The sequence below is a fragment of the Talaromyces stipitatus genome, genomic scaffold (genome assembly GCF_000003125.1).
Source record: "Talaromyces stipitatus ATCC 10500 scf_1105507295523 genomic scaffold, whole genome shotgun sequence".
NCBI lineage: Eukaryota > Fungi > Ascomycota > Eurotiomycetes > Eurotiales > Trichocomaceae > Talaromyces > Talaromyces stipitatus.
Window position 1 is genome coordinate 5,035,002 of NW_002990113.1, and position 25,662 is coordinate 5,060,663.

Sequence of the window (25,662 nt, forward strand, 5' to 3'; positions counted from 1 at the left end):
GTCAGAAGGGGGAAAAGGACAGCTGTGGACAATGATTTGCACCACCTTTTGGGGTTTGGGCGCCGGATCTGGATATGTCAAGTGATACAGCTGGAGAGATGGACAAGTAAAGCAAGTCATCTATATCCATGCACAAAAAGGAATAGATACGTAATCTTCTCCCGGATAAAATATATACATACATCTCTAGGCATATAACTGATATGTAGGTCAGTAAAGTAATATGTACAGTCCCAAAGCAGTAGCTCAGCTACTGCTTTCACACTCCCGTCCCAAACACCTGACTGTATCTTGCCATGGCGACAAACAACAAACAGCTGGGGAGGGACAGCGATATAGAAGCAACAGCAATGCATTTCAGGAAGCCATTTAGCCCCAATGCAAAACAACTAGCCTGCCTTATAAAGGAGGCGACCCCAGGAGTCGGGATCTCACCGACATCGGCCAATCAATATCCTCAGATTAGGTTGTTTGACTCTTCAAGCGCGTATCGGGTTTTACATAGATGCCGTGAATGCGTCTGTATGCATCTGCGAGCGATACTCGTCTTTGAGGGTGCGCCAAATGCCTACAACAGTGTCTATCCTCGTCCAGTAAGGATACGCCATTGCACAGATGAACGTCCAAAGTTATCATCTGTTCTAATGATCGGTCTGAATCAGATGTGTTGCCCTAATAAGGCAATGAATCAACTGTTTCCTCCTCAAAGTCAGACAGACCGAACAACCGGTCATCTGAACCCCGAAAGAATATTCAGGTAGATCGCGGTTAATGGTGTGACCTCAAGTATGTATGTGCAACCTAATGATATTAATCCTGGTTGACAGAAAGTGGAAGTTCTTTGTAGTGAGTGCACTACCCAAGTATTGGGTAGTGTTCGTGGTCCCAGTAGTCAACGTCTCTCTATGCGGACGCTGTCGAATTCGTATCTTTGGCCCACAGTTTCTCAATATCATGAAAAATCTCTGTGGCCATCATCTTATTTGCTGTCGGCCCGAGATGCAAACCATCCCTGTAAGTATTTTGAGATACATTGTTAGCCCTCTTTTCCTTTGTCTTGAACTCTCTTTGTTTCCCGGAGCGGTTACTTTGTCGACAAACACGTACCAAAAGAGGAATCTTTCTGGATTCGCACACCGCTGGTCCTTGCTACCCAAGAACGGCAGCCATGTACTCTTACTCTGGACGCATGGGTTTTCGACATCGTCCCACGGGTTTTGGTTTCCCAGTCCCTGTCCATCCAGCATCCCCGCCAGGTAGAACTGACGCGACCTGATTTGATCGTTGAGGAATTCATTCGTGTTAAAAACATACACAGACCCACTCTTCCAATCATTGGCCTTTTCTTTTAGCTTTTCGTTCCAGTCGGTGACGATACTGATCATATCCTTCTGTTTCTGAGAAGGGTCAAACGCCGGCAAGAAAGTAGGATCAATAGACATCATCAGCAGAATCCGCAAATCGTCGGATTCGGTATACTTTGCAAGGCGATCTAACTGCTGGAACAGGGTATTGAGACTGCGCATTATGGATTTTCTCGTCTTCCCGGTCGAGATTCCGTTGAACTTCCAAATGTCCCAGATGAGGAACGAGAAAGCGAAGATGGTATTGTTTGATTGCACTCTCAGATCGCCACCAGCTTGCGACGCGTTCAGCTCTGCAGCTAGCCATTGATCAAGCTGGCTACGTAGGTCTGGGAGTGGCTCTAAGGAACGGGCGGCATCGGAAGCAATGGTATGAAGCTCGGTTTCATCGATGACGGCTCCGCAGACAGAGCTTTCGCAGACATGTTCCTTTTGCGCATAACTTTCCAAACGGCATGGCCACTGTGAGATGTGAGCATTGATTCAAGAAGGGTCTCTTTCTAGGAGCAAACAAAAGGGCGTTTGTCTGCCTACGTACCATGGAACAAACCCACTCTGGCCATGCTCGCCCCTTTGCAGCTAATCGCGAACCGATGGCGCTCCAGGCATCTCCAAACACCACCAGTCTATGATCGACATCTGCTGGGATCGTCAATGCGGGAACGCCGTTTATTCCTTGTTCCTCAGCAACCCCACTGATCGATGTCCCGGCTCCCTTCAAACTCAATCGACTGCCGATTGTTCCAGAACCCCCGGCTGCATATAGTAGAGACAAGGCGATTAAGATGCTGATGAAGGCAAGACCGCCAAGCATTTTCAGCCTCGTCAGGTAGTGCATTTTCATCACGTCAGGTCTGTACACGGTACAGCAAGATGTCGTGGAATCAAGGATTGCACAGAGGACTCCTTCTCAAGAATGTCCGTTGTACTGTCGTCTTTTATTCGAACAGACCGTCTCCCAGTTCGCGACCGGCCCAGCTATTCAGGAGAACAGATGGCAGAAACCGGAATGATTGTTTTCTGAAGTCTTGGATGAGGCGGAATGTTCAAAATTCGTGAAACAACAACAGTATGAAAGCACATCCCAAGAAACAAAACCAAGATGCTGGGTATCAAGTTGCAACAACAATGCAATTAGGATTATGGTGCAGCAGCAGAAGAAGAAGAAGAAGAAGAAGAAGAAGAAAAAGAACAAGAGGTCAAGACTGTTCCCTGACAGCAAAAATGGCACACGACATTTAGTATACTCCGGAGTTACAATGACCGAGGGCACTAATAACGCTCGGCTCGGCTTGTAATGTAATGTTACCCATCATAACGAATCCACTTAATGCAATGAGCCAATAAAACCACAGGAGATTATCGGATTTCCGGGTATTGACGCGGTGGCTGCCGCTCTGTGGGGCCAGCCCGGCCTTATTCTGTGATTTCTATTGGATATAATCTTACATTACGCTTACTCCGTACCAAGATGGACTTATCTCACGTGGGATCCTTCCGTTCCTGTCGATGATTTCTATGATACCTGGTGGCACTAGATATCCATGAAGAGGCATTTGAAGACTGGTATCTGACTGGTCACACTTTCAGGGGTACGGCGAAAAAGATAGAAAAGAGACCAGGTCACTGGTTTGCTTGGCCCTCGAACTAGGGTTCCATTTACCGCCGGTGTGATATTAAGACTGATATTGGCATACGTAAGCTGGGTCGAGACGACGTAAGCCAAAGACCAGAGAAACAACCGTTCATTTTAATCTATTCAAGAGAGTTGAGGGCGCTCTATACAGACAGGAACCACTATAGTCCATCGGTATACAATAGTTAGTTCAGTGGTCTGTTGTGAGCCGATACTTCCAGAGCAAGATAAATATCAAGTTTTAGAATGTGGAACGCGATCTGGTGGCCAACGCAGGTTGTTTGGGTCTTGGCATCAACCAGGATGTCCGTAATCTCCCCGTGACGGCGTTACTAGCGCAAGCCCATAGCCCCAGTCTTGTTCTGTACTAGCGTGTCAAGTTTTCTGCCTCAGGCCACAAATCTCGTGACATGAGATCACATGATCTAGTGGTGGTCACATGACAAGTCCGTTAGCCCTACGCCAAGACAACAGACCAACACGGTTAGCGTGTTATTAGTCATCACGCAGCCCACAAACCAACTAGCGTCGGTAAGCGAAATTTCCCACAACGCTCAGAGAGAGAAAGAGGATCCGCGAGAGACTTCAACTTGAACATTCGACCCTCGACAATTCGCGTCTCCGTCTTGACCGCGCAACCACCCCCGTCAAGATGAAGCTCAACATTTCATACCCGGCCAACGGGTCGCAGAAGCTGATCGAGATTGACGATGAGCGCAAGCTCCGTGCTTTCATGGAGAAGCGTATGGGCACTGAGGTCCCTGGAGACGGTCTCGGTGATGAGTTCAAGGGCTACGTTTGTCTCCCTCTCTTACTGTGTTAATCCTATTTGCACGCTGCAGAGTCGACCGGTCCTACGAGAAATTCAAAATTGCTGCATCATTGGGGGTCATGGCAGGGATAGACACTTTTGATAGGGAGTGCGGGATGAGGTTTCGATACGATGAGAAAATTTTATTCGAACGTTCAGCACACGCCAAAATGACGCTTAGAATGAGGAACTGAGGAACATGGCGCAGCTACGAGACCAGTGATGCAGGAATCTTGGATCACTCAAACCGGCCGACACATGCTCGAGGGCTTCGTTGAAGTTCGCATACATCAACGAAAGGCGCCCGGAGCGAGAACACTCTGCACTATTTCTTTACCATATCGGTTTAACATCTGCTAACATCTTGTACAGCTCTTCAAGATCACTGGTGGTAACGACAAGCAAGGTTTCCCCATGAAGCAGGGTGGTATGTGTTCTCCATCAACACCAACACAGCGACCCTCCAAACTAATCCATACCATCCAGTCCTCCTCCCCAACCGTGTCAAGCTCCTCCTCAGCGACGGCCACAGCTGCTACCGCCCCCGCCGCACCGGTGAGCGTAAGCGCAAGAGTATCCGCGGTGCCATCACCGGCCAAGACTTGGCTGTCCTCGCCCTCAGCATCGTCAAGCAGGGTGAAAACGAGATCCCCGGTTTGACCGACGTCGTCAACCCCAAGCGCCTTGGTCCCAAGCGTGCTACCAAGATCCGCAAATTCTTCGGTCTCGACAAGAAGGACGACGTCCGCAAGTTCGTTATCCGTCGTACCGTCACCAAGGAGGGCAAGAAGGACTACACAAAAGCCCCTAAGATTCAGCGTCTTGTTACTCCTCAACGCCTGCAGCGCAAGCGTCACCGAATTGCCATCAAGCGCCGCCGTGCTGAGGCTGCTCGCGAGGCCGCGTAAGTTCTCTTTCTCCTGTTTCATCTACCTTTGTATCCGGCTAACCCGCCCTCCATTCAACAGTAACGACTACGCCAAACTTCTCGCTTCCCGCGTCCACGAAGAGAAGGCCAAGCGTACCGAACTTCGCAAGCGTCGTGCCTCTTCTTTGAGGAAGTAGATGGGTACCGGTGTTTGATCCAGGATGGGGTGGAAATAAAAAACGGTTCTGGGGTTTTTTGGCATCCATGTTGTATTAATGAAAGAGAAAGCCCCGAATCGAAAAAACATACCTTCTTCTTTTGTCATCTTTTTTCTTTCGTTCGCATGAACCCAAATGATATCACGGGAAAAGGAAGGGAGAAAGAGAATGAATGGAAGAGATGCAAAAGAACCCATAATGATGAAAGGAAACCACAGGCGCAATATATTCTTTTTTTAGAATCTTTTTCATAACTCCTGTTTTCGTCATTTCTATTGCAGCGGGATGTGGTATACTCGTCGCTTTGGGAGGTTTTCATACAACACACTCTGGAGAAGTTCTAGAAAGAATAGGAATCTTCTCTTTAAATTTGTCTATGAACTCTCTTATGTTTCGAATTGCCGTTGATTCTTACTATCGCTTGCGTGTCGACTGGTGTATCAACTGGTGTATCAAAGTGGAGTGGTTATTCGTATGCTACAAGCAGCCTACAATGGATGTACGACAGCATCAAGGTAAATCATGACGGACCTAGTAGATCAAGCCATGTACATGTAGGTATGAATGGTTCCCGAAATCGGTATTCATGAGTTGTCCCTAGTAGAAAGAGTACCTGATAACTGATAAGATTCTATAAATATAAATGGGTGGCATTGAAGATTGCCTCAAAAGACCAAACTGTCAGGTACAATACAGATTTCAAATGTTGTGAAGCTTCAATGCTTCGAGCAAGTAATTTGAGATTTTGAATCGAGGTATTTCATGGATCAAAAACAGAAAGCACAAAACAAAATGAATAGGGAAAAAGTTGCACTGAAAGCAAAAACATTCATTTATCATTTCAAACATACAACAGAAAAAGCCATCCTTTCGAAATGCAGCAAACTAAAAACAAATACCCATATCTTCTTACTCAACGGCATGCGAGAACAGAAAACTGACAGACTCGCCGTTATGTGTTCTCCGACAAGCCTCCGCTAAAGTAGCACTGATATCTATCGTCTCAATCTTATCGCAGGCCTCCTTCTTCTCGGCATGAGGCACTGTATTCGTGACAACCAAACGACGCAAGCAGCTATTGTTCAGATTGCTAATAGCGTTTCCGGAAAGAATGGCATGAGTCACGATGGCATTAACTTCCTTTGCGCCGTGCTCCATAATGGTGTCGGCCGCCTTGACTAGAGTGCCGCATGTATCTGCCATGTCGTCGACGATGATGGCGATTTTATCCCTGACGTTACCGACGAGAACCATTCGGGAGACTTCGTTGGGGCGAGCGCGCTCTTTGTGGATGAGGGCGAATTGGAGGTCGAGGCGGTCCGCGATAGCAGTAGCTCTGTAACTATCATCAGCCACGCCTAACATAAATAGTCAAAAGATAGGGGTAATAATGCACCTCTTAGCACCACCAGCATCAGGGCTAACAATAACACAATTCTCAACACCCAAATGCTCGCGTATCCATTTCAACATGCTGGGTTCAGCATAGAGATTGTCAACAGGGACAGTGAAGAATCCTTGAATTTGACTGGCATGAAGGTCCATGGTGATAATGTGATTGGCTCCAGCAGTCTGTAACATGGTAGCCATCAATCGAGCAGTAATCGGTGCTCGACTCTTATCCTTCTTATCCTGTCGCGCATAAAAGAAGTTAGGGATAACAGCGGTGATTCGTCTGGCTGATGCTGTCTTGCAGGCATTGATCATGATCAAGAGTTCCATGAGTCCGTCATTTATATCGTTCGGCTTCGTCGATTGTAGAATAAATACTATGAAAATCAACCACGATCAGGATGACATACTTCTTAAAAAGAAGATAGAATCGTACCATCTTCGTCGCGAACACTTTCACCTATCGTCACACTCGTTTCTTGATTCGAGTATTGAAGGACCAGAATTTTGGTCAACTCAATTCCTAGTCTACATACCAAAGATAAAATAGTGAGCCATGTACTTGAACGATCCAAAACAGGGCAAGGAAAAATAATGACTATACCTATCCGCGACGAGCTTTGCAAGCTCTGGGTGACTGTTCCCGGTCAACAGCTTTATACTGTTCGTAGCCATGGTTTAGATCTATTCCCAGACAGTGCCTGTTACAGATAACAAAATGTAACAGTGAAATGTCAAATAAGTCCGCACTTGTCGACGAGAATCCTGATTGACCCCGCGGAGGAAAGGAATCAAAAGTCTCTCTTCTCCGTAACTTTTTTTTTGCCATGTGGGGAGAGTTGCCTGTTGCATCCGCTGTTTACCCTCACCGCCTAAAAGCTACCGATAAATCCTTTACCCTAATAGAAGAAAGGAATAGATGGAGACTATCATTGATTCTTCAACTATCGATATGACATAGAGGAATAAACAAGATGTTCGTATCCACATGAAGACTGACTGACCTGCACTTCAAATCAGTCCCTCGGAGAACGAACTTTTCTCAGGCCAAGCTCCATCTAAGTCGCTTAGAAGAAAAACAAATAAATCTAAAATACAAAGGCCGTAAAGCGTCTCTGCACCTTTTGATGCTTGAAAATAAACGAGAAAGAACAAGAAAACAACAAGACAATTTAGTAGAAAACCAAGCGCCCTTGCATGCTGGTACAATGTGCATATCCTTGAGATGATCCCATAGAGTTCATGAGGAATAGTCAATAAATCCGCTAGTAACTTTTTATGCAAAGCCAAAGTAATCGCCACCGGCAGTCATGGCTTTGTAGAGTCGCGATCGAAGATCCTCGTACGATTCGTACTCCGGCAGATCAAGTTCTATCATTTTGCGTTAGTATCCATCTCAGCATTTATCGAGAGAACCAAAGACTTACGGTTGAAACATGTATGAGAACTAGGCAGGCGATCCTTGTTGCCATAATCCCGATGGATATTGAACCGGCTGAACCCATTCATACCTTCCAGCTCCTTGAAACCATTGAGTGGCACTTTGCTGGTACCTGTCACGAATTGCAGCAACTTCGCCCGCTCCTCCTTATCGAATGACCGAACTGCTCGCCAGAACCATTGGATTTGTTGCGACGAGGCGGAGTAGTTGTGGTACTCCGTATTGTTCTTCCAGTCATCAACGTCGATTTCGGGCAAACCAGAAATGAGCAACTCGAGCTCCTGTTCATTGAAGATTGAAATGAGATCAGGTTGGATGATATCATGGAAACCTAGTATCAATGTTAGCATGCAAATTCCGTATGCAAAAATTTAAATAAAGCAAACATACCTTTAAGGAAATTTTCAAGTTGTTCCTTGACAGATCCAACTAGCTTGTATTCAACCACTCGCTGGACGTACTCTTCCTTGTTCTCTTGGGTTACCGGGATGTTGCGACCATTTGGTATGAGATCGATCACTTGAGTCTCGCCAAAATCGTCAGTCTCAATGGCGAATGTCTCAGTGATGATATCTGTGATATCGTTCTCCAACATCCATAGCAATGATTTGTAGTAGTCCAGATCCAGAGTCTCCATATCCTTGATCGACACAGACTTCCCAAGGATACTTTTATACACGGCTCGACTGAAGTGACAATCAAGAACACGGCCTTCGTAAAGAGCCTTGCCAATAATGCGACCGATGAACTTGAAGAACATCAAGTGTTCAGTGTTGACACCGCTCAGCCGGTTGGGATGGAATGTGGTTCGATCGGATGCAACTGGGATGAAGAGCGCATAGTTAGGGTTGAACATGCCACGTGCAAGAACTTGGAACCATTCCCTAGTCACACCGCCGGCATCGACACCCTCCTCGCCATGGAAACGAATGTTGAGTTTTCCATACTTGACCTCTTCTGCGGTCTTGAAATACAAGCTCTTGAAAGAATCCAAGAATACCTGATCTCTTCGAACAGAAAGTTGGAGAGGAGGATGAGGTTGTCGTACATCGGCGCTTCGTGCATGAATACGGCGGGTGAAGTAGTTTCGTTTATTGTCAAACTCCAGAACCTTAGGGTTTTTGACAAGTAGGGAGAATGTTCCGCTCATGAGTCGTGGATTCTGACGAACAAGCTCATTGAGAATCTTACGGTGCTCCTCAGTAAAGTTAAAAAACAGGTTCTCCATACCCGGGCCATTCTCAGAGGTGGGAGTTGCAACCGACAGTTCCCTACCGAAGCGCGAAATGGGTGCATCCTTAAGACTCGTATTCTTGCAAACGACCATCAGAGCTTCAATTAGAGGAAGCAAAGTTGTGGCGACGTTGAGCATGTTCTCCTTTTGTCTTATGATCGTCAAGCATGCACTGAGCTTACTCCAAAGAGGTCCAAATGTTGAGTTTTCGTACAGCGTTTTGAGAACATCCTCCTTAGGTGCGGACTCTGGTTCAGCGCCTTTAACCTTGTCAACTCGGTTCGGATCAAAGAGATAATCAAGTGCAGTCAGGATACGGAGCAACTTGGCTTGGTCGGAGCTAGCGGGTGAGAATTTTGACAAGGCTAACCCCTGCACATCTGTACCAGAGCTTGCTTGTTCGATATGTGGGAGAAGCTCATCGAGATCGATCAGGATTGCTTCGCTTAATGCTTGCGCTTGCGAGATGAGTTCCTTGCCGATGACATCTTTCGCACCGGGGATCGCTGATAGGTTGTTAATTGTGGAAAGCGTCTCCCGGAAAGTCTTGCCATTGCATTCGCGGGCAGCAAGAATACCCACCACCAGCTGCAAATTGTGGTCTGGAATCACTGGAGGTTCGATTGTTCGCTTTTTCGGCTTCTCCTCGTTCTCGCTCGTCTTGATGCCGGCAGCATCCGCAACTTCAGACATGTCGGTATCATGTACCTCTGTAGCTTGACCAGTAGCACCGCCTGAGGCATTTGCTGCATCAGCAGCACGCTCGGGTTCTTTGCCCTTGGGGGCCTCTTCTTGCTTTTCCTTTTCACGTCGAAGAAGAATAGTGAGGGGTTGGGTTACAGCACTAAGGAGGTGAGCCAGTTGCTCCATGCAATTCGGGCTTTCCATAATCATATCTCGATCCAACAGGGAAAGAAGTGCATTGAGGGGATATCTATTATCCTTGGCTTCCTTTCCTTTCCCTTTGCGTATAGCTCTGAGTTTCAACATAGACGCTGATTCGTGTTCAGTAAGGAAGAACCAGGAAATATGAGGGTTATACTGAGTCAGGAAAGAGAGCGTGTCAAGGCATTGTTGCACCACAAGAAGAGGCGTCACGTCGTTATTGGCACTGCTAGACGCCGGAGGGACTTGTGGACGCTTGGCAGACTGAGGTGTTTTCTGAGCAGGAGGCATTTTAGCGCGTAGCGATAATTGAGCAAAGCTCCGTTCAATTGCCGCTGAATCCAAGCTTCCGTCTTGGAGAATAGAGAGTATAAGGCTGATGGTTTCCACTCGATTTTGACGATTCTCGCAGACGTTGTGAAGGATATCATGGAGTTGATGGCGCGCATTACCTTGTAGAGGCATGAACATCAAACGAAGCAATGTGGCAACTCCAGCCTTATCGAGTATTTGCACTATTTGGCGACGCTGAGGTTTTTTGTTATCCTGATCATGTACTTCATCCCGATGTCGTTGCTCGACACGGCCAACGTCTCCGAATTGTGCAAGCCGCCTACCGGGGAGTGCCCGGGCTTCTGACAGAAATTCCGGTCCTAAAGTCGCTAGGATCTCGTCGGGCTGGTCTGCGAGAACGGACTGTCGCAACGAAGGGTCGAGAGTCGCCATAAAACTTGCCGGGTCCATTTCCTCTGCGTGAGCTGGGCCTCCACTTGCAGCAACTTGTCGACGAGCAGATTCTCGCTCACGACGTCGCCGGGCCGCAGCTTCTGCTTGCAGAATCTCCTCTCTGATCTCTGGCGGCAAAGCTTCTAAGAACTCCTGGCTGATATCTGTAGGCTCCTCTCCGGAAGCGACGGCTTGAGATCGTTGTTCAGCCAGTTGTTGCATGATGACCTCCTCTCTGAGATCTTCTGGCAAAGCCTCCAAGTACTCAGGATCAATCTCCATCCCCGTGATGTCCACTTGGCGGCCGCGAATATTGGTGTAAATACGCTGTACTGGTTCAGAAGGCCCCGTTTCTTGAGCTTCAGCATTAGCTGCTTCAGCCAACGACTCTGCACTCTCCGCATCGTTCATAGGCTCGTCTACCTCTTCGGCTTCTACGGTAGGTTGCTGCGCCAGTTCTTCCTGACGCCGAGCGGCCTCTTCAGCCTCCTTTCTCCTCTGTTCACGTTCTTCTTCTTCTCTAGCGAGACGCTCGGCTCTCTCCTTCTCCAAGCGCGCTTCCTCCCGACGTCTACGGGCATCTTCCTCTTCTGCGCGGCGCTTCTTTTCTTCCTCAATGGCTGGAGGCACGAGTGCACGCAACAGGAAGTTGATGACACGCTGAGCCTTTTCAATATGGTTACTGCTGAAAAGAATACGGGCCTCTTCTTGCCACCTAGCAGTTGTAGTTGCTAGGGCAAAGCTAATCGCCTGCAATGGATCATCCCGAGATCTATTGGTTGGGTTTTGTGGCCGACCCAGTTCAAAGATTCCTTGTAGCTGATTACCAGGCATTAATGCTCGGCGATCAACATGGACATGAATACCATCTGGTCGAGTAATAACACCAAAACCAGGTCCGCCCTGGCCTTCAATAGCCTGCATAATAGCATTCATGAAACTAACGGGCGTATCCATGGATATTACTCGACCAGTCACTGTCGAATCTCCCCCTTGAATCCAGTCTGTGAAGGCCTCATTACCTGCCCCACGGATTTGTCCGGTACCATCGGGTCCGCGATCGGAACGGATGAGGAGTGGATTTGTGCCATCATCGGTATTACGAGAACCCATTTGACGTTGAGAACGATGGTACGGCGGAATAGGAATAATACCATGGCGATTAATGCCACTAGGAAAGCTTGTCCATGCTGGTGTTCCACGTACATGGCGATGATGGTGATGGTGATGATGGCGGGACGGCGGTTCCTCGCCATCCCAACCCCATGGCTCCATGTCTTCATCTAGGAGATTGTTAGCCACCGTCAAGAGAACAGATATGATAGTACTTACCATCAATGCCTTCATCATAAGAAAGCTGATCGTCATCCATATCATCCATTCCTTCTTCTAATTCATCAACCTCATCTTCTTCCTCCTCATCTAACATAGATGTTAGCTTTGTCAGATACAAAGAGCAGTGCAAACTTACCTTCTTCCTCATTCATTCCATCGATGACCAAGTCTTCCTGCGGATCACCCCCTATTCTATTTGCTGTAAAATCATCTATGGCACCAGCCGCTTCATGAATAACACGGAATAAGTTTTCAAAGCGCGATCCATCGCCTTGAGGATCAGCCTGTCTAAAGTCACCGAATTCACTTTCAAGCTGATTGAGCATTTCCACCGCTTCCTCATTATCCTCTGACATGTCTTCACTTTCCCAATCATCATCTTCATCCCTTGCCAAGCTATCATTGTCACGATCACCAGTGATCTCTCCCGCCATGATCTCGTCATCATCATCCATATCCGAGTCATCATCATCATCCTCCTCATCATCATCGTCATCAGTGTCATCGTCTTCATCTTCGTCAAGAAGAACCTCAATGTCCATGCCGGAGTCTCCTGGCAACCCCTCAATGGGACCTCGACCATCAAGATCCTCATCTTCGTCGCTAACGACCTCACCATCATCTTCAGGTAAATCTTCGTCGTAATCCATTTCGTCACCGTACTCGTCATCATACATCTCGTCATCTTCTTCAGACTCCTCCTCACTAGTGTCTTCTTCATGATTAGGCTCTAACATGCCTAACGTCGAATGCCTAAAGAGATCTGGAGTTTCTTCACGATCATCATCCAAGTCCGACACCGATGTCGCGGACGATATCTCATATTCTTCGGTTTCGCCCAGAGTGGAGATGCTAGAGCTCTCGCTCAGTAGGACAGCAGTTTGCGTCAGCTTATTCAGAGGCCGGAGGATGTACTTGATAACCCTTTTCGATGCAGGGAAGTTGAGATCGACGTCAGCAATTGAAGCTGTCAATGCAGATATGAAATGTTTCTCGAACATTGTCTTAGCGAGTTGTCTTGTCGACGATGGGAATGTCGTGTCACCACTAGCAAAAGTATAGCCGCTGAGCATTTTATCGAAGAGGTCCGCAAGGCACATCAACCGTGAATACTTCATGTCGAGCGGCTCAGTGGAAGACATAGCGTCTTTATATGCTTTCAGAGCGTGTTCAAGGACGAACCTACGAACGAAAAGCAATTCAGGCTCTTCTTCCTCATCTTCAACATTTCGGCGTCTATTAGTTCCGCCAAATTCTCCTGTTTTAGTGCACAAGGCCACGAGCACTCGCATAGCACAGGAAGATGTGTTGCTGCGCTTCTTGAAAGATACTGATTCATCATGCTCTAATGTCCCAGTAGGCACTAATGTATTGAGAAGATAGTTCAAAACCCCACCACGAGGTTTAGAAGGAGTAGTTGCCATGGGATCCGCTTTGCGAGAGTAATTGATGAATTCCACTTTCGTTCTATTGTACGAGGAAAGCAGCTCAGTCAAGCATTGAAGAAGGAAGCATCGATAAATGTAGATGGGGTGGTCGTCCGCTTTGAATGCCGGCTTTTCTTGCTTCTTCGATTCTCGGGAAACACCAAGATCTGCGGTTGAAGACGATGGCGATGTTTCACCGACAGAAATATCAGGTTCATTATGTGGCTCTGGGGCGTTTGCAGTGCCAGCTTCAACATTTTCTGTCCCAGAATCCTTGTCTTCTACATCACGATAGGACAATAATTCAGACAACAAGTAGTGAATCACACCATCCGGGTGCTCCACGACTGGAGGTTTTAACTCAACCACCTTGCCCTTATCTTTCGTGTCTGTAGGCTCTTTTCCTTCGACAGTATCCACAACTTTGTCTGCCGGTTCTTTGCTTTCTGGTGCTGCTTCTGCTTTAGGAGCCTTCAAAGCCAAGTTTTGAGGTCTCTGGCTTGGTTCGTAACGCTGAATTTTGAGGATCTCATTTGTTACTTCGACGAAAATCTCAGGAGATCTCAAAACCAGGTGGTACATTTGTCGTACATAAGCAGTCGTGTCTGTTTGTCTCGATGATCTGGACTCAAAACTAGCAGTAATTTCGCTTCGCATTATCTGCCGGACGGTTTCATCATCCTCAACAATGTGCCGTAATATCAGCATGAAGGCGCCTTGCAGCCTATCGTTTGAAGAGCTCGAAAGCTGTTTCATCATGACAAATAGGCGTTGAAGATTGCGTTTCTCGCCCATACGAATCGCAATGTGCCGGGCTCTTGTAAGAATGACAAGAGCTCGACAGACGGATAAAGCGAGAGACTCGTCCTTTCCAACTCTAGGTAAGACGTCAAGTAGGGACTCAAATAACTGCGTCTTTTCGTCGGAGGATAAAAGAAGAGATGGCTTGAGATAAGCCGGTCCAGTATCTACAGGTTCGTCGAGAGTCGATGGGGCGTCCCACTGAATCTGAGGTGGCGCTGAGTCGTCCGAGAGCAATTTTTCGATGACGAGAAGAACTTGCCCGACCCACGGTGAAGATTCTTCCGCCGCCTTATCGGAGATCGGGATCTTTATGAACCCAAGTAGAGTCAAGAAACACTCTTTCAGCTCGTCTAACGTTGTAAGGTAGATCGATCTGTCTTGCAGGACCAGTGCCAGAAGATTGGCATAAGCGGCAATCTTCTTACCAGAAGGCTGGACATCGTCATCTATTTGTAGTGAAATCAGTGATTGCACCAAAGTTTCACCGACTTCCTTTCTGAATCCCTCTAGATCCCGATGTTTCTTCGTGGCCGATGAAATGAGATCCGCCAGCTCGAAAGTGACATCGTGGTGAACATTGAGAACATCCAGACACCGCTCTATCATATTCTTCCGTAGCTTATCGCGTTCCGCATCAAGATCTTCAATCGTGGTGATTTCACGCCTACGCAGCTCTGTGGACTGCGCTACAGACTCACTTGGAGCCCGACGGTGCATCCGTGACGGTGCATCATCTTGAGACTCATTTAGAAGAGCTTCTGGATCGCCGAAATATCGACTCAATGCCCGCGTGAGAAACTCAGCATTGCTACCCGCCTCATGATCCACATTATTGTTGGAGCTGCCTTCGCCCTGTACTAAGCGAGGCGGACCTTCACGGATGATTCTTGCCAAAGCATAATTTGTATCCGCTACTGACAAATTAGAAGATGCATCAGGTACTGGCGCATCGTCACCACCTGTGTTCGTCCTTCTTGTCGACTCAAGATCGGACTCCGGTCGCAGCCTCGGAGGTGGCCGCAACCAAGTCTGGGCATGGCAGTACTCGTCTGCTGTGGCCAGTACATTGTTGCACCGGTAAAGAGCTTCATGTGCCAGATCCAAGTCGAAGCCCCTTTCAACAAGTGTATTCAGCCGGTCCTGATTGAGAAAAAATTCCTTCTTGGGGTACTCTGAATAAAATTGATGGCCATTGATCCTCTGAACAATTGCCCCATTCTCATGTTCACCATCAAGAATATTGCGGAGAATTTCAACCAGGCACTTCACAATTGAACTCGAAGCTCTATCAACGAAATCGGAGCTCCAGAGCTCTCTGACCATGGGTAGGACTTCCATTCGTAGGTCAACCAGGAATTGACCAGGATTGAAGTAATCAGGGCGATCCCGCTCACGTTCCGTTGATAAGAGGGCTTGTGTCTGACTTGACTCCTTAACAGACGTGACCTCTGCGAAAAACGTCAAAATAAACCTCAGACCACCATAAGCCGATGCTAAGCGGGCCGACTTATTAGGGTCATCAAATCCTCCTCCGGCTTGCGGTGCTAATGAATTGATCTCATGTAAGAACAATCCACATAGATTCTTCATTAAATTCAGGCCATTCTGTCTCTTGAAAGCAAACAGAATAGCGGTTAGGCAATGCGAATGAGACCGCTCAACGGGCGCTTCGAAAAGCAATTGTGTAAAAGCAGACAAGATCACAATGAGATAAGAAAAGCGATCCCTGATATCCGAAGACTTATTTGGGGCATCCAACTGTAGTTGACGAATTACAACTCCAGCGATGGCATCAGCCACCATTGAAGCATTCTGTCGGGAATAAGCATCAGGTCGGCGTTTCCCGAGAATACCATGCCCAAGCAAATGGAAAAACCCAGATATGGTAGTCGGTAAGGAGCTAAGGAGGTAGCGAAGGGCTTGCGTGTTTTTGAATGCAGGCTTGCGTTCATCATCAGACTGGGCACCTTCATCTGCTGGTGCAGTTGGTGCAGAGTCGGCTACCCGATCTTCTGGAGCAGCCGGTGTCGTGGATGAAGTCGCTGGAGCAGGTTCAACATTGGATAGAGGGTTACGTCGATCCTCACTGACAGACATCCCAAGCGCCTCGTTGGCTTCCTCACTACCTAAGTCGTACCCTCGCACTTTCGTGGCCTCAATCCAGCGCTGGGGTAAGTTCTTCTGCACAAGGATCTCGTCCCAAACACATGCGGCGTGAAGTTGGCCTAGTGATATAACAAGATTTGTGTACTGCTCCGCTAGGTTAACTTGAGAAAAGGCCGATGTTTGTTGGCTAGGGCGCGTCTGGTACATTGGTGTTGTATAAATCTCACGAAGAATGTCGGTCAGTACATGTGTAGAAACAAGATGCTTCACGTAGTATGTTCCCCGTTCTTCGGCTAGCCTAATATCACGCTCAGGTGTAGTTCCGGTGTCCATAGCATCCCCAAGCTCAGGCTTTGTTAAAGAGGTGAAAAAACCATCCGGTCGAGGTGCTTTGAAAAAGTCGGCAAGACAATCAACAGATTTCTGGGTCCGCTTGACTAAAGAAGGGATAACAAGGTGAGGCTTTGTTTCTGCCATCATATGTACCAATTGAGCCAGTTCAGTGTTGGCTTGACGACTCTGAAAATCGAAAGTCAGGCTGGGCAGAGTAGCAAAGTCCAGAATGAATTCAACCCCTCCGCTTTCAATGAAATATGTGCAGTTAACCTGATTCTCAAAGAACGCTCCCAAGAAACGCATGACTGGATAGATGTAGTTTGCAGCAGTAAGCCCCCACTCATCTGCATCCGGGGGGGTAGATGAGATATCTTGAGCATCAGGGACCTGGCCTAAGTTTAGCTTACCGCCATTGGGGAGACTCCTCTCCTGTAATGCAGGGTAAGAAAATTGCCCATCGCGCTCAGCTGTGTCCTCAAACGATTCACCGACCTCAGTACACAAGCTCGATTTGCCTCCTATGACAGTCAAGTTTCCTTGCTCATCCGAAGTCCATAGCTTTGCACCAGCACCCTTGTAAGCCATTTTTTTACACAACAGACCAACGCGAGCTACCATAACGAGCACAGCTGACATAACAGACTGCTTCAAAGACGGGTGGTGTCGGACAAGTTCATCAAAAGTCGTGCCCAATGAGCGGACTAAGTTGGCATCCATGCATTTAACATGCACAGGGCTCTCAAATATCTCAAAATAGCTTTCTAAGGCGTCTGAAGATTGGAATAACTCCAGGCCAGCTGAATTGAGACAGATAGCACCAAAAGCTTGAGGAATACAAGACATTGCTTCAGAGGCGGGTATAATACCGCGAGCTAGCTGCTGATCGGCAGATCGGGAAAGGCTGTAGGAGATGTTCGCAGCTGCCGTGGAACCTGAAGAAGGTGCAGCAGACTGAACTCTCGATTCGTCTTCCTCAGCCATTGCTGTCGCCTCGACTTCCGGACCTTTCACTTCTTTCAGAGTGATAGCTTCCAGGAGACTCTTGCTGAGACCGGCTTCAGCAATAACAGCATAACTGGTCGGTTCGTTATGTATGAAGCTGCTAAGGATGCTAACCGCCCCGCTCCAGACATGAGAACCAAATATCTTCGCATTCTCGAAAACAAGGCGTAGTGCTGTCAGCAACGGAGGAGAATCAACGAGATTGCGTAGCAATCGATCGAAGCCCCCACCATTGTGCTGCATAATGTGATTAACGAATCTGAATAGCCATCTCAATGATTGCTGCTGGAAGTAGGGGATGTCGTAATCGACAGACGGGGTGCGATACTCGGTCGGAATACCGATTCCTTCGTTCACATTGTCGAAAGCAGATTTGGTCTCGAAGCCTATCAGATCGGAAATAGCATCAAATCCCTTGGCATTGGCCAATGTCCCAAGAGCATCTCGCACAGCGTGAACGAACGTGTCGAGGAACTCTAACACACGTGGATAGACGCGCCGCGCCTTCTCAGTGCGTAGATTAAGAACATCCACGAACATGGGGATCAGGCCTGCAGCGATTAGAGTTTCTGGAGTCCGTGAACTGGAGCCTGGCAATGTCCGGAGTAATAAGAGAAGAGCGTCTCGCCACTCATCAGACTCTTCACCATCATCCTGGTCAGCGGAAAGCTCTGTGATTGTCTTTCGTGTCAGGAACATCAAAATTCCATGGTTAACGTTGACATTCAAAGCGGCGCAGACATCAGCAGACCTTGCCTTATGTTTCGTAAGAGCATCCAGAGCATAGAGGGCAGCGGTCTGTGTAGTTCGTAGAGCCGGAAGATCCCCGCTAGCACCCAAATGAGCTAACTCAGCAAGTTGATATGCTATCTGCAACCGCTTAGGCTGATCTGAATCCTGTTGCAAAATTCTCTGCTGCATAATAGCTTCGGGATACAGATATGCTAGGTTGGTAAGTGCGAGAATCCGAATGGTCAATATTTGCTCACGAGTCACTTCAGATCTGACTAGAGACTGGGCGACGCGGGCTCGGTGTAAGAAATCGTATTTTGACTCTGTCGGAATTTCACCCAATTTTACACCGATAATAGACTCCAAGGACGTTGAGCTAACAACCGCTGCAGGTATTTCCACCAGTTTAGAGTTTTGAGCAGAGTCCGCCACCCTTGAAGATGGTGTGCCGGTGTAAACTGACGGAGAGTCTTCATTGCTGGACATACGACTGAGCCGCGGTGTGGGCATGGTAGCACTTCTCCGCAGTGGCGTAGGTGTAGATGGAGCCGCCTGGTACTGTTGAGACTGCTCACTCGGTTGGGTTTCCTTCAGGGGGTTCTCCAGCTCGGAGACGCCCGGATAATATACAGCACGAATGTTCCCCCATTCCTCCCACCCATCTTTTTCACGCAAAAGTACAGCAGCGTCATTGGCATCGTGCCTTGTCTGAACGGCCTTTTCTCTTGCCTTGACAGCAGGGGACGTCGGTGCGACTGGGGGCTTTCCAAATACAGTTGGTCGAGCAAAGGGGGAAGAGAGTTTCTGGACTTTGTCAAGATCAATATTGTAATGAGCAGCCAGTAGAGCCTGTTGAAAATGAGTGGCGCTTGCATTACGTTGCCGGGCGTGGTATCGCTGGGCGAGTAAAAGAGCAAGTCGAAGAGTGGTTATTAGAAGGGTGTTTGATGTTGTATTCAACAGGTCATTCAGACGGTCACTGCTGCTATAGAGACTGCGATTACCACATTTCTCTTGTAATAATTGTGAAAAGGATAAAATAGCCTCGACAAGTTCTCGATCACCCTCAGAACCGTAGCCAAGGCCGCTGAGCAATTCATCAACATCAGTGTCCTGGTCTGCTGATGCATCAAGCAAGACATGACGACCAAACGGCGTCACCTGAGGACCAATATTCAATCCATATTGTTCTATTACAGAGGCCAAGATATCGTCGAATCGGTCTAACAAAGGTATCCAGTGGTAGAGGTCACCTCGTGGGAATGGCCATGTTCGTGGAAGGGTTCGGAGGTGTGATGGAAGCTGGGCGAGAGGGATCTTAGTTGCAAGCTTGATGAAGTCAGACAGATATGGTGACTAGAAAGGAAAATTAGCTCTCAGTTCTCATAGCATCGAGTGTAAAGTCATAGACAAAATCTTCACATACAATTGTAGCCTCATGCTTTGAGCCTGCCGCTTTCTTGATTCTCCCCATCTTTCTGAATCAATAAAGAAATGGCCACCATGGGAGGAAGACTAACTCCCCAAAATGTCGGCTGGTGATGCCAATCTCAGCCAAAAAGTGCGTGGTACCAGGTTATGACTGAGCAAGAGAATGATGTCTCGAGAAGAAAGCTCCAACGGTTATCGAGAGAATAAAGACGTAACTCAAGAAACAGATCCGATGGCCAGGAGAATTTTTCGATTATTAGAGTACGACGGAAAAAGTGGAGTGTAGAAGTGAATGTGGTCGTAAGGTTGATATCGAGCAAACAGCTTCTAGAAAAAGCCTGATCTTGGAAAACTGCGGGAGGAAGATAGAGCTGACGGTGCAGGTCGGCGCTCCAACTTGAGCCTCTCAAGTCTTTATGTTCAAGCCACGAAGAAGGGCGGAGGTGATAAAGAGAGTCGACTTTTGATTAGTGAAGTAGAAATGAGAGGGTTGGGTATCAGAATGAAAAAGAAGTTTGAAGCTGTTTGAACAGAAGGTTGATGTTGGTGCAAGTGGGGACTTTCCGCCTTTAGTGACTTGGTCCAGTCACAGTGTGCAATGACATAAACAACTACCCGCCGCTAATGCTTCTCTTGTCAGGACATGCCACCTTTATCTCTCTGTCTCTCTTTTGTTGTTATCCCTAGTTGATGAACCTTTAGGGCTGCTTATCTTGTCAGTGGAGAAGCAGAACTTTCTATATCATGGCATCTATCTATATTGACCCTTGCCCAATAGGTTCCTCTAGCCAACCCCGGGCGGGTTCCGCATACTGGATGTCACGACAAGAGGTGCCTAGCCTTTCAACTCATCTCTATGAGAAATGCGACGACAAAGACATTTGTGCCCAATGAGGGTAAGATATGTTGCACTAGTGACTCATGGCTCGGTGTCTATTGAGTGGTCATGGGCAGTCCGGATCCCTGCATCAAACTATCCTTATCCTTCTTACACATGGATCTCATTGGAGACCAAGTTACTCATCTGGGCTACTTTATTACCCATCCCAAGCTTTCGAAGTTGACAAGGCCCCTTTATAGTAGGTGAATATGCACATAGTTTACTCTGAACACATACAACATGCATGCAACAGATAAAACAGAGCTTAATGATCAACAAATCGACATTACTCACTCCGAAATTGAAGCTCTGCTTGCCCTTTTGGCAGAGTCAAAATTCTTGGCTGAGACTACTATTCAGAGCGGATTGACAAGATTCGGTCTTCAGAATGTGGTATGATCTGTCATCCATGGCTTGCAACGATGATACTATCACGGAGGGCATGGGAGATTGAACAAAGATGTCTGAAATCTATATATGTCCCAGCTCTCTGATATGGATATCGAAAAGAGATTGTACGATGGACTAACACGTAGGAGGACTACGGCTGTCAAGGACAGTAGCTCAAATCATACCATGCCTGTTATAGAGCTCATACAGCTACAATTCTTTCATAAACCAGGTTTCGGGGATCGTTGTACGTCCCTCGTCGCTTTCCAATGATCTTGCATAGCCCGAGTCCTGCATAGCGAAAGACATCTTCGGATCGCATATCAGGTATGGTTCAAAGTCGTCGCTAATAAGATGTGATACGTATATGAGGCCTTTTGTGATGAATAAAACTTCGTATATGTATGTCAGTACAAACTCGCATAGTCACAGTGTGTACAGCAAGGGACGATCGACTATCGAAAGTCGCCGGATGGTTTGTTGGGCGCCCGACAGCCGAAGATCCTGCCTAGGTAACCTACTGCACGTGATATGCCGTCCTCTTTCCCGCAATCGCTGGCCCAATATTTTTTATTTGCTTGTTGGTGATTGACCCAATACCTCCGGAGCTGTTCGAGGGCAATTTCCTTTTATTATTCTTTATTAGTTGCGGTATTCCTGCTCTTGACTGCAATCCTGTTCTTATCCTCCGAGGACGAACTCCCTGGAACTGTGGTATTTACAATGTCAACCATCGAGCTCATCGTCAACCCTAGGGGTATGTCTTAGCATCAATCTTCTCGGATGACGAGGTACTCACACTTATTTCCAGGTAAACCGATACGGAAACTCCCAAAGGAGCTGACGGTGTCCACGAACGCTCCTGCTAGCGACATTTACAATACCTTAGCTCAAAAGACAGGCTACTCAGTACACCGATTGAGAATCACAAAAGGCTCGGATGGAAGTGTGTTGCTCAATGGGTCGGAGACTATTGAGAGTAGCGGGCTGCGAGGGCAGAGTGTCGTTTATGTCAAGGACTTAGGTTAGTGAATGGTTCCTTGTCACCATCTATACTTCACAGTTGCTAAATCTCAATTGCTGCGCAGGTCCCCAGCTCGGTTGGCGATTTGTCTACGTGATTGAGTATCTCGGTCCCCTCGTCATTCCGCCTCTTTTCCTATACGTATTACGTCCCTACTTGTACTTCAACTTCGACAAGCTTCCAGAACCCTCATCGCCTCAGCAGCTTGTATGTGCTTTGCTATTCGTTCATTTCTTGAAACGCGAGTTCGAGACTATCTTCATTCACCGCTTCAGCCTTGCAACTATGCCCGCTCGCAACATCTTCAAGAACTGTGCCCACTACTGGGCACTGGCTGGTCTCAACATCGCATACTGGGTGTTCCGGCCCGACTCTCCCGCTGCAACCAATGAGCTGAATCCGATTCTTTACTACGGTGGATTGTTCCTGTTTTCCTTCGGTGAATTAGCCAATTTCAATGCTCACTTGGTTTTGCGGAACCTTCGACGACCTGGAACCACTGAGCGCGGAATTCCAAAAGGGTTCGGATTCGGTCTTGTGACCTGCCCCAACTACATGTTTGAGATCATCGCCTGGATTGGTATCTACCTTTTGACTGGTCTCAGCTGGAGTGTCCTACTTTTCCTCGTGGTCGGTACCTTGCAAATGTGGGACTGGGCAAAGAAGAAGGAGCGTCGTTATCGCAAGGAATTCGGCGACAAGTACAAGCGCAAGCGTTTTACCCTTCTGCCACCAATCTTTTAAACTTGGAAGAGCAGATCATCTTGCGATTGTCATGAAAGTTCCGTTCTCATAAGGCCTGTAGTATAATGGTAACTACTACTCGAAGGTGGATGTCGGGTTGATGGAACAAAAAAAAGAGAAAACACAGGAGTGTATTTTTAGGCACAACTCTTGCGAACTTCTCGCTCGGGTGGTAGATTAATATCAATTATGATAAATGCCACTGTATAGTATGTACACGAATTTCAGTTCTTGAAAAGTTCACCATTCGATTTGACAAGGGATAGCGACTTCACAAGGAATATTGATGATCCGGCCCGCATGTGCTTAAGGTCTACGGAACATCATTGAGACATTGTCATGTATGACACGAGAGCTTATTCCTCCCCCATCGGCGCTCAACCTTTCTCAATGGACGAATGATTTGGACGCCGTCGGATACAATGTTCTGGGCAAGAAAAGCCTAGTCGGACTTGGGTGTTCTGTTCTTTTACAAATTCCAATCACCCGCTAGCATTGCGCCGTAGCCATGCATCACGCTTTACCGCCGCGAAAGTCGTCCAAAGCTCCTCCTTTTGCTCCGCGCACTTCGGTTCTGTCCCTCCAACGCCGCCGACAGTTGAAGACTATAGGGATTATTGCGCTTGCAGTAATCTTTGTGCTTTTAGTTCTCTCTCGGTTCTTCTCGTTCTCTGTCAGTGGACCGATTGGGGCCGTTATTCCTTCGGGGACTGCGAATATTGTTCTGGTCACCTTGTTCGACAGACAGGTTCTGAGTGAACAATATGCAGAATGGATTCAAAACAATCGGGAAGATTACGCGGCCCGACATGGTAAATTCATGCAAAGTACTAAGCGAGGAAGAGTATTGCCAAAGCTAAGACATTCATGACAGGTTATGCGACCTTCTTCGCGAACGCCTCCGATTATCTATATACTCTAGATGAGAAAACACCTCGAAGTTGGCTCCAAGTCCCCGCTGTTCGACATGCTATGGCCGAGAACCCGCATTCGACGTATTTCTTTTTCCTTGACGCCCACGCTTTCATCATGAACCCCTCTCTTGCCCTAGCGACGCATGTACTCGAGCCGAAACTGCTAGAGTCTTTAATGATTAAGGATCATTCCGTCGTGCCTCCAGATAGCGTTATCAAGACATTCTCGCATCTTACATCAAAAGATGTAGATCTCATTATCACCCAAGACGGTGAAGACTTGGTTCCGGGCAGCTTCATAATCAAGCAAGGACCTTGGGCCAAATTCTTCTTAGATTTATGGTTTGATCCGTTATATCGGTCATATAACTTTGCAAGAGCGGAGAAACATGCATTGGTATTACCTCCCCGGATTCGAACTTGCGACTATGTGCCCAGAACAGCACTAATATCTCTTTATAGGATCATATCGTTCAATGGCATGCAACAATCCTTGCAAAATTAGCCCTTATACCACAACGGGTAATCAACTCATATAGTAAAGATTCACCAGACGTTTCCGCCGACGGGACATACCACGACGGTGACTTTATCATCCATTTGAACGATTGTAATGCTCAAGGTCGAAGCTGCGAAGAAGAGTTACATCCATATTATTCTGTGTGGCAGAGGAAGATTTCTAGTTCAAAGTCGTTGTAACCTTTTGTTTTGTTATCATTTCCGCATATGCTTCATAGATCGAGGGAGGAGTTCTTTTTGAGCAGTGTGACAGATTGCATGAGGCGTTTGGGGACACCGTATACCCATATGGAGACCATGTTCCATTTTCTTGATACCATTAATGGTAATTTTATCATGTCGAATTGATCTTAAGATTCTGCGTGTATAACAGGACTGCAAAGATTGCTTGCATTTTGATACTGAAAGTTTCAAGACAAATGAGTTTTCTAATGAAATATCAAATAATAATGTACATACACTTTGAAATCAATCTGCCCGCATGCCCCAGAATTCGCTAGTCAAGATATGATACACAAGTTTCTTGTCAACTCCCTCTTAGCATCATGCCAACACTGGCGCCTGCTCCTGCTTCTGGGAACCCTTCAAGGTCTCCGGTTCGGGTAATGTCTCCTCGTTGGTTGAAGCCTCTTCTAACACCTTTGTGACTTCTCTAGCATCTTCAATAGCCTCCACAGCGAATGTAACTCCACTCAATTGCTTCGCCTTAAGCCATTCTTCAAAGGTGTTTGGAGACTTGGAAATGCCCAATTTCTCCCTCTCCTCAGCAAATTTCTTCTTCATTGAAGGTGACTGCATAATGCGATATCTCAACTTCCACCCCGTCAATCCCAATTCCTTTAATCTAGATGGCTTGTCGCAAAGCAAATAATTGTCCAGTCCACCACATTTCCGAATCGTCCGCAACGCCTTCCGGGTAAGCTTGACAAAGACTTCTTCACCCAGTGCTTCACTGGGGAGCTTCTTCCATCGCACATTGGGTTTCCATGAACGTCGTGTTTTGCCTTTATTTCTTCCCTTGGAGATCTTGTTGCCGAAACTGATCGTTACACCGCCGTACAAACCGCTGTCGGCTTGCTTGTATACGTAGTTCGGTTTGTAGGGATATGGCGGGATGTGTTCGGGTATTGTTTTGACTTTCTGGAGGGACGAAGAAGTTGAGAAACCGCGCTTTATCGTGGGCACGCTGGTGTTCAAGGATAGTCCTCGGAATGTCGCATTGAGGGAGGAGGTTGACGCGGTCATCAACCGGGTTGGTATACCCGCCATTGTGATTTATAGGATGTCCAATTAAATCAGCGGGTAGGCATTATACTCGAATAATTATCGATTTGAGCGCGCTGGTGTGTAGACCTCCAGTTGGAGTTGGGATAACGAACAATTTCAGAGTACGTTAGGTGATTTCTCGGAAAAGAAACTAGGATGGCTCGGCTGACCGCCTTC

At 47.3% G+C, this 25,662-nt stretch overlaps 7 protein-coding genes across 7 annotated transcripts, besides 2 other annotated features; 3 read left to right on the forward strand and 4 right to left on the reverse strand.

Moving 5' to 3' along the window:
- Nucleotides 1-903: 903 nt before the first annotated feature.
- On the reverse strand, nucleotides 904-2,178 carry TSTA_077970 (uncharacterized protein; the record flags this gene model as incomplete). Its single annotated transcript, XM_002341781.1, has 3 exons — nucleotides 904-1,012; nucleotides 1,108-1,826; nucleotides 1,903-2,178. 3 exons carry the CDS (start codon nucleotides 2,176-2,178, stop codon nucleotides 904-906), a joined length of 1,104 nt encoding a protein of 367 aa, XP_002341822.1.
- Nucleotides 2,179-2,519: 341 nt separating this feature from the next.
- Nucleotides 2,520-2,561: a microsatellite.
- Nucleotides 2,562-3,581: 1,020 nt separating this feature from the next.
- Nucleotides 3,582-5,294, forward strand: TSTA_077980 (40S ribosomal protein S6). Its single transcript, XM_002341782.1, has 4 exons — nucleotides 3,582-3,796; nucleotides 4,184-4,238; nucleotides 4,298-4,715; nucleotides 4,780-5,294. Exons 1-4 carry the CDS (start codon nucleotides 3,653-3,655, stop codon nucleotides 4,874-4,876), a joined length of 714 nt encoding a protein of 237 aa, XP_002341823.1. The 5' UTR covers nucleotides 3,582-3,652; the 3' UTR covers nucleotides 4,877-5,294.
- Nucleotides 5,295-5,532: 238 nt separating this feature from the next.
- TSTA_077990 (phosphoribosyl diphosphate synthase) lies at nucleotides 5,533-7,099 on the reverse strand. Its single transcript, XM_002341783.1, has 4 exons — nucleotides 6,894-7,099; nucleotides 6,726-6,817; nucleotides 6,294-6,666; nucleotides 5,533-6,233 (listed from the first exon to the last, which is right to left on the reverse strand). The coding sequence occupies exons 1-4, from the start codon at nucleotides 6,962-6,964 to the stop codon at nucleotides 5,807-5,809; spliced, it is 963 nt and encodes a 320-aa protein (XP_002341824.1). The 5' UTR covers nucleotides 6,965-7,099; the 3' UTR covers nucleotides 5,533-5,806.
- A 102-nt stretch (nucleotides 7,100-7,201) lies between these two features.
- Nucleotides 7,202-19,791, reverse strand: TSTA_078000 (ubiquitin-protein ligase (Tom1), putative; the record flags this gene model as incomplete). The annotated part of the gene is made up of 6 exons (XM_002341784.1): nucleotides 7,202-7,660; nucleotides 7,717-8,061; nucleotides 8,121-11,858; nucleotides 11,908-11,997; nucleotides 12,047-19,673; nucleotides 19,744-19,791. 6 exons carry the CDS (start codon nucleotides 19,789-19,791, stop codon nucleotides 7,566-7,568), a joined length of 11,943 nt encoding a protein of 3,980 aa, XP_002341825.1. The 3' UTR covers nucleotides 7,202-7,565.
- Nucleotides 12,282-12,432: a microsatellite.
- Nucleotides 19,792-21,598: 1,807 nt separating the features above from the next.
- Nucleotides 21,599-23,001, forward strand: TSTA_078010 (steroid alpha reductase family protein). The gene is made up of 3 exons (XM_002341785.1): nucleotides 21,599-21,775; nucleotides 21,830-22,042; nucleotides 22,107-23,001. Exons 1-3 carry the CDS (start codon nucleotides 21,742-21,744, stop codon nucleotides 22,784-22,786), a joined length of 927 nt encoding a protein of 308 aa, XP_002341826.1. The 5' UTR covers nucleotides 21,599-21,741; the 3' UTR covers nucleotides 22,787-23,001.
- Nucleotides 23,002-23,129: 128 nt separating this feature from the next.
- Nucleotides 23,130-25,591, forward strand: TSTA_078020 (alpha-1,6-mannosyltransferase subunit, putative). Its single transcript, XM_002341786.1, has 3 exons — nucleotides 23,130-23,598; nucleotides 23,661-24,097; nucleotides 24,163-25,591. Exons 1-3 carry the CDS (start codon nucleotides 23,295-23,297, stop codon nucleotides 24,397-24,399), a joined length of 978 nt encoding a protein of 325 aa, XP_002341827.1. The 5' UTR covers nucleotides 23,130-23,294; the 3' UTR covers nucleotides 24,400-25,591.
- Nucleotides 24,688-25,488, reverse strand: TSTA_078030 (mitochondrial 54S ribosomal protein YmL24/YmL14; the record flags this gene model as incomplete). Its single annotated transcript, XM_002341787.1, has 2 exons — nucleotides 24,688-24,715; nucleotides 24,773-25,488. 2 exons carry the CDS (start codon nucleotides 25,486-25,488, stop codon nucleotides 24,688-24,690), a joined length of 744 nt encoding a protein of 247 aa, XP_002341828.1.
- Nucleotides 25,592-25,662: the final 71 nt, after the last annotated feature.

Bases quoted from the DNA above. Each gene is read 5' to 3' on its own strand.
- TSTA_078010 (XM_002341785.1), top strand. From the start codon at position 21,742: ATGTCAACCATCGAGCTCATCGTCAACCCTAGGG. The intron at 21,776-21,829 runs GTATGTCTTAGC...ACTTATTTCCAG, and splicing joins GCTCATCGTCAACCCTAGGG to GTAAACCGATACGGAAACTC. The intron at 22,043-22,106 runs GTTAGTGAATGG...ATTGCTGCGCAG, and splicing joins CGTTTATGTCAAGGACTTAG to GTCCCCAGCTCGGTTGGCGA.
- TSTA_078020 (XM_002341786.1), top strand. From the start codon at position 23,295: ATGCATCACGCTTTACCGCCGCGAAAGTCGTCCAAAGCTCCTCCTTTT. The intron at 23,599-23,660 runs GTAAATTCATGC...CATTCATGACAG, and splicing joins AGATTACGCGGCCCGACATG to GTTATGCGACCTTCTTCGCG. The intron at 24,098-24,162 runs GTATTACCTCCC...ATCTCTTTATAG, and splicing joins GAGCGGAGAAACATGCATTG to GATCATATCGTTCAATGGCA.
- TSTA_077990 (XM_002341783.1), bottom strand. From the start codon at position 6,964: ATGGCTACGAACAGTATAAAGCTGTTGACCGGGAACAGTCACCCAGAG. The intron at 6,667-6,725 runs GTACGATTCTAT...TGATTTTCATAG, and splicing joins AAGTGTTCGCGACGAAGATG to TATTTATTCTACAATCGACG. The intron at 6,234-6,293 runs GTGCATTATTAC...TGATAGTTACAG, and splicing joins GATGCTGGTGGTGCTAAGAG to AGCTACTGCTATCGCGGACC.
- TSTA_077980 (XM_002341782.1), top strand. From the start codon at position 3,653: ATGAAGCTCAACATTTCATACCCGGCCAACGGGTCGCAGAAGCTGATC. The intron at 4,239-4,297 runs GTATGTGTTCTC...CATACCATCCAG, and splicing joins TTTCCCCATGAAGCAGGGTG to TCCTCCTCCCCAACCGTGTC. The intron at 4,716-4,779 runs GTAAGTTCTCTT...TCCATTCAACAG, and splicing joins GAGGCTGCTCGCGAGGCCGC to TAACGACTACGCCAAACTTC.